The 11624-nt window shown below is 47.9% G+C and overlaps 1 protein-coding gene across 2 annotated transcripts in view; it reads left to right on the top strand.

Moving 5' to 3' along the window:
- Nucleotides 1-1124: 1124 nt before the first annotated feature.
- The window catches only part of Srgap1 (SLIT-ROBO Rho GTPase activating protein 1), a 273061-nt gene continuing 262561 nt past the window's right edge, over nt 1125-11624 (top strand). Inside the window, exon 1 of one of the 2 annotated variants that reach the window (XM_075954130.1) lies at nt 1125-1410. In XM_075954130.1, coding sequence (XP_075810245.1) covers nt 1344-1410 — 67 coding nt within the window. In that variant the 5' untranslated portion in view covers nt 1125-1343. The remainder of the gene's footprint in view (nt 1411-11624) is intronic. The other variant, XM_075954131.1, reaches the window with a different exon arrangement.

Genomic DNA, 11624 nt, shown 5'->3' with positions numbered 1-11624 from the left:
GATAAATCAGGATCACAGCATTTGGGAAATTAATTTGAGAGGATCCAGGAAAGGTCTAAAGGGTAAAAACAGCTGGATGAAAGCTAGCAAGCGTGACTGATTCCTATTATACCACACTTTCTCTGCCATCCTAGTATCTGAGATGCGTCTAGGACAGAATGGGATGGTGTCAAGAAGTTTTCTTCCGTGCCTCAACTGTAGATCTTTGTCCTCCTCTTTTTAATAGGAAGGTCTTTCGCAATCCAATGCTCAGTTTTCCTCCTGGGATCCAACATCTTGGAGTCTATTACGGATGACCCAACTCAGGACTTCAACCACTAGATAAGATCGTGGCCAGAGCCCAAATGGAAGGCGGCAAGAGGGTTTGTTCCCAAGTTCAGTGGGGTCTCCCGCCGAGCCCCGGCAGAGCAAGGCGCAGGGGGCGCCGCCCAGGGCCGCCGTTGGGTGTGCAGAGCTCCGCTCGGGTTGGCCACCAGGGGCATCCATCTTCTAGGAAGAACCCAGTGCACGGCCAGGGCGAGGGCGGAGAAGGGGTCGGCCGAGGAACGCCGTCCCCTCGGGCCACCGGACCCCGCCTCGCCAGAGTCTCTCGACCAGGCGCTCGGAGCGGTGAGCCGAGCGGAGCGACTGGGCGGCCGCCGGGTGGGGGCGCGGCTCCGGGTGCGCGTGTCGTCGCGGCCGCCAGGGGGCAGCAGCGGCCAGTGGGCGGCGGAGAAAGAGCCGAGGCGCCCGGCGACCGAGGCGGCAGAGGATCCTCGCGGCGCCGGCTCTCGAGACGCGAACTCCGCCGGGGCTGAACCGGGCGCGTCCCATCGTCGTCGCCGCCGCCGCCCTCCGAGTCCCGCCGAGCGGACACGCGTGGGGACTGTCACCCCTTCGGCCTGCCGGGCGTTGGCACGGGCGGCAGCATCCCAAGCTCGGGGCGCAGGCAGGAAGGGAGGTGGCGGCGGCGGCCGGCGGGGCGCGACCCCCGCACGGGTCTCAACAATGGTGCTCGGCGCTGGCGCGATCCCCGCGTCCGCCCCGCGGCCGTAGAGGAAGCGGCCGGGCGACGCCCCCCGCCACACGCTCGCCCGAGTTTGCGCGGCTGGCCTCCCCGGCTGGGGCTCCGCTCGCTCGCCAGCGCCCACGGCGGCTCAGCCCGGAGCATGGTGCCGGCGCCCGGCTCTCTCTAAACGCTCCTCTGCCTCCTCCTCCTCTCGCTCCTCCCGTCCCTCCCGTGGGTGCTGCCTCGGGCTTCTCGGCGAGAGGGAGTACAACTCTCCGCCTCTCCAAGGAGACCGGCCGGTGACCACCCGACCAGAACTTGCCCATTGAAAAAGCAAGCCCGGAACAGCCGGAGAATGTCCACCCCGAGCAGATTCAAAAAGGACAAAGAGATCATAGCCGAGTATGAAAGTCAAGTGAAAGGTAAGGATGGGAGCGGCTGCCTCGCTCCTTTTGTGTGCCTGCTTGTCATTGTGCTCCTGGAGTTCCCGTGTGTAACTTGGTTGTCTGCGTGGGCGGAAGGTGGCGAGGGGACAGCTCGGCTCCTGGCTGAGCCCCCAGGGCGTCCTATAAGGCAGTTTTAACCTGATCAGACCCACTGGGACAGGATACCAGGTGGCTTCCCCTGGCTGGAGCTATCTCCAACGCTGAGACAACTGGCTGGAACTTAATCACCTTTCAGCTGGCGATTTACTCAAAGGCCGGCAGCGCCCAGAGTTCCTGCCCAGTTGTCATCATCACAACCCCCCCCCTTTTTTTTTATAAATGTGAAATCATTGTCACGGCATATTTTTTCTATGGAGTCATTTTGGTAAAGTCTGAACGCCTTAGTGGTCGAGCGCCTCGCTGATGAAGGCTGCTTGCTTCTTCCGACAGACATGCACACTTTTCTCTGTTATTTTAGTAGGGCGAGTCCCCTTTATGAAATCGCTCTCTCCACGCCGTGCCACTTAAACCTACAGCGACTGCTGGAATCTGACCCCTCCTTTTTTAGCAGGACTCGGGTGCCAGCCTTCACACTCACACGAGGATATTGCTTTATCATTTGCTGGAGGGCACTTGCATATGAAATGAAGGCTTGAGTAGATGAGTGAGTGGTTTCAGTTCATTTGCATAGCCAACTAACGTAGGCAACCTAATTAAGGTGGACTGAGCCTTTTTACTTTCTGTGCTTCATACTTCTAAAAATATATTTTTTTTCTTCCAATTCAAGTGTTTTGTTTTGCAGTGGGTGTTTTAATAAACATCTATGTATTTGCGCCCCCCCCTCCCCGCATGTGTGGTCTTTCTGTATATTTCCTGATGAATACAATGGATGGAGTGTTGAGATCACTGCTGCTCAGTGGTGCATTTAGTGCAAAGTTGGAAAAGATTGCTCTATCAACACCTATGTGTATACCCGGTGTTGTGAAAGGGAAAGGGCTGTGGAGCCAACACTAACTGTGCTTGCCTGGGGAAAGGCTACAGCCTCTGTGTTCTTTTGTATGAGCCCTGGAGAGGACTTGGGGCCAGGGAATCCTGGGCCACCTGAGTGGGAAGGTAACTCAAGACAAGTTCCAGTCAAACAGGACACACGTTTCAGGGCTGGCCTTTATAGTGGAGTTAAGTATTTTCTGCAACCCAGAATTCTTTCTGCCTGTCATGAAGACAGTTTATACTCCCATGAACTTTTAACATTGATGCTGAAGTTATATTAGCAGAGAATTATTTCCTTAAGTCAGGGAAACTTTCTAATGAGGCGAACAGTTTTCCTCTGTATGCCCAGTGCAGCCTAAAGCCTTTCATTGACAGGCTAGGGCTCCTGCTCAATCACTGTTTCCCTGCGCAGGTTTTTGGTTTTCCTCATGGCTCTTTGTGGCAGGCAGGTTTTCCAGAAGTGGCAATCTGGTTTGCTTACTGCTGGGAGCGCTTCCTGGCACACTTCCTGTCCATAAACCTCTCTTGGTTTGGGTATCTCACTTCAAGCCATTTTGACTGCATTTGACCCCTTCCTAACCAAGTATTTGAATATTACCATAATTTCTTCTGGGGGGGGGGAGTTCTGTGATAAGCGATAGCTGGAGTATTTGAGAGTATAAACCTTTATTAAAGATAAAAATGGGATTTGTTATAATGAATCAAATCTAAAATGAAGGGAAAATGATGAATATGGTGAAAGGTATTTCTGAAATAACTCAGCCCCACGATATGTGACTTTTACCTTACTCCCTTCCATTGTCCACACCCAGTTCTAGGTTTAGGACTTCAGTGAACCTGCCCAGCCTTGCCTGGCCCTGCCCTGTGGCCAGACTTTACCCTGCCTGTGTCCCCTCTGCTGAGGAACCTGAGTCTCTGTATTCGTATGCAAACATGGGAATTGGCTGTCTTAATTGAGTGAGGTCAGTCCCAGCTACAGAGTCACCTGTCCTCCCGGGCGACCCCTGAGAGGGAGAGAGGTGACGGTTCACAGCACTTAAAGCCATCTGTCCTGTGAAGCGGACCCCTTGTGGAGGAGAGCCTGAGAGACACCTCTGGGGGGCCCCCATTCTCTTCCCTTCCCTGCCGCCTCTTCAAGGGGAGTGCAGGCACCAGGCCAGGATTTAGATTGGTGATTTTGGATAACCTACTCTTTTAATCCCAGCTAGCTCCTTCATCCCATGCTAAACAAAAGAAGCAGCCTCTTCTGTTGCTGAGGGAAGAACCTGCCTTTGTTGGCTGCATTAGGTCTGTTCCCAGTGAATGAAGCCACAGGCGTGAACTCGGGGTAGCTTGAGCGGGCAGGCGAATAGGTGGTTCCGAACCATTTCCATTTTAGGTGATTTTTTTTTTCACCTCTAACTTTGAGCCCAAGACTCTTGGGGTATTGTTCTTTCTCGTTACCTCCCATTTCCCTGACAGCCACTGGATTTACCTCAGAATTCCTGGGGTAGTATTCTGATCTGATAGAATAACTCAAGTTCCTAGATTTTATCACTAGGGCTGCTTGCTGGGAGAGCAAGACTACCTGGAACTGCCCTCAGCCTCTGGTAATAACATGCGATTTCACGTGTGTGGCCGTAACTGCTTTTAGTTCTGTGATTCATGTTGGATAGGTCTCTTGTTTGTCTCTGGGGTGTGGTTTTTTCTTATTTATGAGGAATTTACATTTTCTCAATCCTTAGGGTCTTTAATCTAATTGAAGATGTCATGAAAATTCATATTAATTGCTTCATAAAATGTTCAGGCTCTTCCCTTCTTTTTTTTTCTTGGCTGTCCTTATGTGGATGGAATCATCTTTGCTTTTAATTTTTTCCGTAATGAGTCAATTGAGTTCTTGGGAAATCAAATTATAATTCAATAAAGAATATGGAAAAATAAAACCGTGATCAGATAAATATAGAAGAAATTTGTAAAATGAAGTAGGAGTTATCCAGATAGTTAACGAACAGTTCGGTAGGTGCAGAAGCGTACCTACCAAGCCACCATTGAAAGAGTCTGGCCATGTCCCATGTCAGCCAGCATCTCAAACACAGAACCAAGAGAGACTTGGAGGGGCTAAGGCAGAGACCCTGTTTTTTAGAAAAAAGAAACAAAACGAAAAAAGGGCAGGGGAAGAATGGAGAAAGACAGAATCTTGAGAAAAAAAATGTGATTGGGATTAAAACGTCAGCATGGTGGACAAATGCATGAGATTCCAAACAGTTCATGGCCGCTCCTCATCACCTCTGGCAAGCGAGGAGACTGGACCGGCTCACAGGAGCTTGGGGATTACCTGGGGGTCTCTCCGAGCGACTTCAGTAAATCTGTAGAGAAAGGATCCACGAGTCACCTAAGTGGAACCTGAAGCGAGAAGCCATGCATTTCTGAGGGGACGCTAATGAGACACGTTGGTTTTAAATAGCACACATTGGTTGTTCGGAGTGGACAGCCATGATCTGCTGCATCTCCTAGGATGGGAACCTGACCCCAACCCCCATAGCACAGAAGGGACCAGGAAAATCAGTGCTCCCTTGGCCACTCTGCTACCTGGGATACAGGAAGTACACTTCAGTGCCATCTGGAACGTAAGGACGTGGCATTTTAAGATGGTGTGGGTTCATGCCATGCTGTGAACTTTAAGAGGGAAGTTTTAAATGCTAGTGTTCCCTGAATGGTCATGGAATTTGCTTTACTGTTGCCGTATAACTGGAATGGAAAAGGGCAACTGTTTGAATTAGGAACTAAAAGTTTATGGTTGGGAGGGCTTTCAGATGTTCTTCAGTTGTTCTGGCCAGCCCAGTCTTTCTTACGATGCAGGGAGGCCTCATGACAGCTATGTAATTGTACAGTTAACTGTGGCTTCCTTGAGACTAGAACCAGGGTCCTTCTCATTTGAGGAGTTTGCTTCCAAGTGTCCCTGGAAGGCAGTACTAACCCCCGGAGAGGATTTGTTCCTTGAAGACTCACAGTTGAACCCAAGCGTGTGTGTGTGTGTGTGTGTGTGTGTGTGTGTGTGTGTGTGTTTGTCGGAGTAAATGATTCCGGTTATTAAATTATCTCTGGGTTTATTCCCCTCCTCGCCAAGATCATTTCAAGGGACCACAGTGCCCAGAGGCAGCTTCACATGGTGACCTGTAAGGTCAAGGAAAAGTGCACAGTGAATGTGTACCCACGGTTCTGTTGAAACATTGCAGCCACTGTGATGAAGCCATTTGCCTGACTAACTTTCTAGATGGTTCTAAGCCAACATGTAGTTGCTGGGAATTGAACTCAGGACCTCTGGAAGAGCAACCAGTGCTCTTAACCACTGAGCCACCTCTCCAGCCCGCTGACTAACTTTCCTAACTACAAAATACATTGATGAACACTTTTGTTGGCCAATTTGAGCAAACATCCTTCCCCCTGAAGGGGATAAAGGTTAGGGTACGGCACAGACCAGAAAACCCCGGCTCCAACCATCCCCATTTCTTTGGCCTGGGTTGACCAGGAGGAGCACACTGTGTTAGCCGTGTGCGGGGTTTCGGATTGTGTCAGAGCCTTGACTTCCTTTTCTTTCTATTCTTTTCCTCCTCCTTCTTCTTGCCCTTCCTCCTATTCCTACTTTTCTTCTTCCTCGTTGTCTCCTTTTTGGCTGACCTGGAACTTCTCTAGCCGAGGATGACGTTCAGCTCCTGACTCTCCTACCTTCTCCTCCGAAGGACAGGGGTCACAGGTGTGCTCACACCTGTGAAGTCACACCTACCTCGTCTTCCTTTGTTCGTGCTACCTAGCTGACAAATTAAAAAATAACAATAATAGTTTGTGTTTCTTGTCTGCTGCATTTGATAGATAATTACGTGAAGACACTGTTACTTCTGGGTCCAGAGCTGCTTTCTTGTTTATTGGCAGCCAACACATTGCTACCCTGTTGACTTCTCAGGGAAGATGGGACACAGTTTAAGTGAAGGCTTGGAGTTAGCTATCTGCCTTGCTACTAACTCCACTTGTGACATTGAAGATGCAGCTTCTTCATCTACAAGACGTGGATAATAATAGGAGTGCCTTGCCTTTGTGGGAAACGTTCAGCCCAGGCTTAGCACATAATACACGCTCAATAAATGTTAGTCATTGTCGTTGTCTAATTGTTTCCTTTGTGTCTTACCTAACTCTTGTTGTGTTCTGATTTAAATAAGTCTTTTGAAATCCAGATACCTAATCTCCAGTCTTCCTACCTAAATGGATTGTCTGCAGGGTGGATCTTGAATTAGCCTGAGAAAGTACATGGACCTTAGAATGGATTATGTTTCCTGGTGGAGCAAAAAAATAGGAATTCTATGGGCATGAAAGACAGACGCCGAGCTTTTTATAAAGGTTTAGTTATTTATTTTTATATGTGTGTATGTGCGTGCTTACATTGCATTTATGTGAACCACGTGTGTGCAGGTGCCTTCAGGGGCCAGCAGAGGGAGTCAGATAACCTGGGGCTGAGTCACAGGCCATTCAGTGTGGGTGCTGGAAACTGAACTTGAGTCCTGAGCAAGAGCAATGAATAGACTTTTTTTTTAAAAGAAAAATCATAGCTGGGCGGTGGTGGCACATGCCTTTAATCCCAGCACTCAGGAGGCAGAGGCAGGCGGATCTCTGTGAGTTCAAGGCCAGCCTGGTCTACAAGAGCTAGTTCCAGGGCATGAACCAAAAACTATGGAGAAACCCTGTCTCGAAAAATCCAAAAAAAAAAATCAAATTTTTAAATTTAATTTTATTTTGTGTGTATTGGTGTTTGGCCTGCTTATGTGTCTTTGCACCACATGCTTGCAGTGCCTGCAGTTGCCAGAAGAGGGTGCTGGAGCCTCTGGAACTTAAGTTGCACACGGGGTCCTGTAGGCGCTCTGAAACCAACCAGGTCCTCTGTAGGAACAATGAGCCGTCTGTCTCTCTAGCCCCTCTAAGCACTGTATAAGGTGGACTTTATTCTGGGTCATTATTTGTTTATTCAAGTGCCTACTACTAACTCTAAAAGTGACTTTCCTAAGATTGGGCGGCCATATTTGCTTAGGACTTTGTATTCGATTTTTCTCTATTTCCGTTTAATGATGCTACCTGGGAAATGGAAACTGTAGACCACTGGCTGAGTTTACCTGTGAGGGAAAGCACTCCTGTGAAGTCAGTAAAGTCCCTGACTTAATGCCATAGTGTCTGAGAAAGAACCACTCTCTGCAGCCTCCTCGGCTGGGCTTGCCCTTGCTCTGAGCAATACACGGTTTGGGACCTGGGTCTTCACTGCTCTAAGATTTGGGATTACAGCGTGCACAGCCACACTCAACCCTTTTCAGAGTCTATACAGTTTTTTTTCTATTTTATAAATTATTTTAGAAATGAGAATTTCTTTTATGGCCAATTTGCTTCCAATTCCCTAGAATGGAATTCTTTATGACGTCATTGCTGATGCCTCTCCCCCACCCCTTGTACAGGGCTTCACGAAATATTTACTGAATGAAGAGAATCAAGTGTAGAATAAAAATTTGTTTATATTGCAAATAAGTGTGGCTCATTCAGAATTAGAATACTAGAGCGCCCCCCTTCCCCAAGTAAGACCGCAACATTAAGTAGAATTAAAATTGTTTTGCAACTTCTATTTAGAAAGACGTGGGATTGGGAATAATATATCTGTGGGGGGTGGGGCAGGGTTTCTCTGTAGCTTTGGAGCCTGGTCTGGAACTCGCTCTGTAGACAGGCTGGCCTTGAACTCGCGGAGATCCGCCTGTCTTTGCCACCCAGGTGCTGGGATTAAAGGCGTCTTTCACCACTGCCCAGTTTAGTGTCGATGCCTTAACGTGAGTAACGTCTGAGTAGAGCTCCTTGTGGTTGACTAACTTGTACATGTGGAGTGTGATGTAGTCATTTATAATGGTTTTTGAGTAGTAGTTATTACATGGTGAATTATAATAATTGAAAAGAAAAGGTCTATAAAAGGATGGTGATATTAATTATAGATAATCATAATCAGAACTAATGTTATTGTGTGCTCAGAGTGAGCAACTGCCATCGTGGCCTCTTCCCAGAGGGAGACAAACTTCACAGGTACACAAAAACTGTCCCGGGCAGGGAGATATCTACTTGTTTGCTCGTGGCTCCTCCATCCTGCGTTTGGGATTCTGCTGTGCCCTGTTGCCCTTGGCAAGCTCTGAGACTTTAGTGCTGGAACCTCCTGTGCAGCCTCGCTTTCCTGGAGGATGAGGATGGGCAAAGGAAATTGAAGGGTTTTTTCCTCCTTTCTTTTTTCTATCATAGCCATAGAGAGATAGGAAATAGGCTGAAATGCAGCTAAAATAAGATCTGCTCATGAGCTGATGATTATTACGTATGTGAGACTCATCATATTCTCACGTGTATGTGTGTACTGTGTGCTTGTGTGTGCATGCATTTGTACGCATGTGTGTGTGTGTGTGCGTGTGCATGTGCGTGTGTGTGGTTTTCCTAATATGAGGCTTTAGATCAGTGACAAAGTGTTTTTCTATCTGGACAGGACATAAATTTTTCATCTCTAGCACTAGAAATAACAGTATATATTCTTCCGACTTCCATTTTTAACTTAATATTACATCGATACTTAATATCAGGAGCTATAACTTCATTACTACAGCAAATATCCTCTGGTGTGTAGTATTATAGTACATGAAAATGCCATAAGCCACTTTCCCATTCCACGTTAAATCTGAGCTGTTGGTTGTGTTGCTGACTGACGACATTTCAAATGCTGTGTGTGTCTGTTAGACTCACGGTATTTATGCTCTTACCAGTGGAGAATGGGAATTCCACACACATGAAAAGCACATAGAATTGGCCAGTGTGTTAGCTACAGCACCGGCTATACTGCTGTAATACGGAGAAAGAAAGTCGGGCAGTGGTGGCACACACCTTTAATCTCAGCTGTCACGAGGCAGAGGCAGACAGACCTCTGTGAGTTCGAGGCCAGCCTGGTCTACATAGTGTGTTCTAGGACAGCCAGGGCTACATAGAAAGACCCTGTCTCAAAACAAACAAAAAGAACCCACAAAAAACCCTGAAACCAGGGTACTCAGAACCTTCTGTCCTCCTCGGGATCCTGCACCCACGTGCACACACCCACACAGACACACGTGCACACACACAGACACACGTGCACACACCCACACAGACACACGTGCACACACCCACACAGACACACGTGCACATACACAGACACACGTGCACACACCCACACAGACACACGTGCACACACCCACACAGACACACGTGCACACACCCACAGAGACATACCTGCACACCACACAGACACACCAGCACACACCCACACAGACATACGTGCGCACACACACACACACACACACACAGAGACATGTGCACACACTACACAGACACACCAGCACACACCCACACAGACACACGTGCACACACCCACACAGACACACGTGCGCACACACACACACCTGCGCGCACACACAGACACACGTGCACACACACACCTGCGCACACACACAGACACACGTGTGCACACCCACACACACATGCACACCCACACACGTGCACACATACACAGAGACATACCTGCACACACCACACAGACACACCTGCACACACCCACAGACACACATAATTCATAAAACAACAGAAGAGTAAATCCTTAAACACCCGAGGAAATGAAGAAAAATGCCCATAGTTTGAAACCTACAAATGTGTTCTTAATGTCTACATGTCAGAAATAAATCTCAGCTCAATTAAGAACTTCTATATTAGCGAGATATGCACACCTTTAATCCCAGCACCAGGGAGGTGGAAGCAGGTGGATCCCTGAGTTCAAGGCCAGTCTGGTCCAGTCTGGTCTACAGAGTGAATTCCAGGACAGATGGAGCTATAGTGAGACCCTGTCTCAACAACAAAACCCTTCCATGTCCAAAGCAAGTCAAGAACCTTTCGGGAAAGATGATAAAGGGACATGTCCCTCTGACTTGAGAGTAGAAGAAGATTGCTTGAACACCGACATAAGCAACTGGGGTAGTCATGCTGGTACACACCTACCTCTATCCAAGTACCGGGGAGGCACAGGCGAGAAGATAGCTCTAATTCTGAGGCCAGACTGCTCTACATAGCAAGTTCCAGGCCAACCAGGACTACATAGTAAGACTCTGCCTCAACAACCAAAAGAAATTAAATAAGAATAATTGATACGCATGAGCAAATCAAAATGACTTTGGTTTGCCAAGCAACATTATTTTCAAATGTCAAAACACAAGCTATAAACTGAGAGAATTATGTTGGTAATGTAACAGAAAACAGACTAACATGAAGAACACACTACAAATCAGTAAGAGGCAAGGACATGAGTAAGTACTTCAGCTACGCAAACGCGTAGCCTGTGATGGGAAAAGATTTTCTCATTAGCAATCAGGGCATACAAATTAAGACCAAATACCATCTCACTCCACAGCCTCTCCAAACACGGGTCTTCATGGCAACTGCCAGGCACACACTTAAGTTGGTTCTCTCCTCGGAGGTCACTGGACTATGCCTAGCTATGAGGGTGTCTAGCTTTGAGGAGTGGCTACATTTCCCAGCCTCCTTTGTAGCAAGGTGTGGCCATGTGAGCAGATGAATTTCAAAACCTTTTACCTGCTTTTCCCTTGCTGCAAGCCGGACTATAAACATATTCAAGACCTGGTTTCAGACAGGCAGCCATGTTCACTCCCCTAGTCTCTGGCAGCACTGAGAAGTAGAACACGGGATGATTTAGAGGAGCAGAGAGATCCTCCCGCCCTGGACGACACACCTACACAGATGAGCTGGGAAGACACTTCTAGTGAGCATAAACAAATGTAACACACCTTAAAATAATTTTCTACAACAGATATCCTCGTTTGTGTTGGTTAGGAACACTGCCACTGAGTCACAGTTCCTAGCCCCCGCTATGTTTTCAAGTCTGTTCCCTTTCAGGAGGTGTCATTGGGCTTTTGGCTGAGACAGAGTCAGCTAGAGGACACTTAGCACCTGTGTATTTGTGTGTGTGTGTGTGTGTGTGTGTGTGTAGTTCTTCTCTCCATGGTATGGATGTCACCGTGTAGGGTCTAGCTGTAAAGTTTAACATTTAATATGCTTCTGTTACAGTAATGTCATGATCCAGTCATGGGATCTCTTTTCAGATTGTGTTTTGGTTATTTTTATTCCCGAGAAGTGACATCTCACCA

Source organism: Microtus pennsylvanicus, chromosome 20, assembly GCF_037038515.1.
Source record: "Microtus pennsylvanicus isolate mMicPen1 chromosome 20, mMicPen1.hap1, whole genome shotgun sequence".
In the NCBI taxonomy this organism is placed as follows: Eukaryota; Metazoa; Chordata; class Mammalia; order Rodentia; family Cricetidae; genus Microtus; species Microtus pennsylvanicus.
This window is presented reverse-complemented; position numbering and strand designations above follow the sequence as displayed.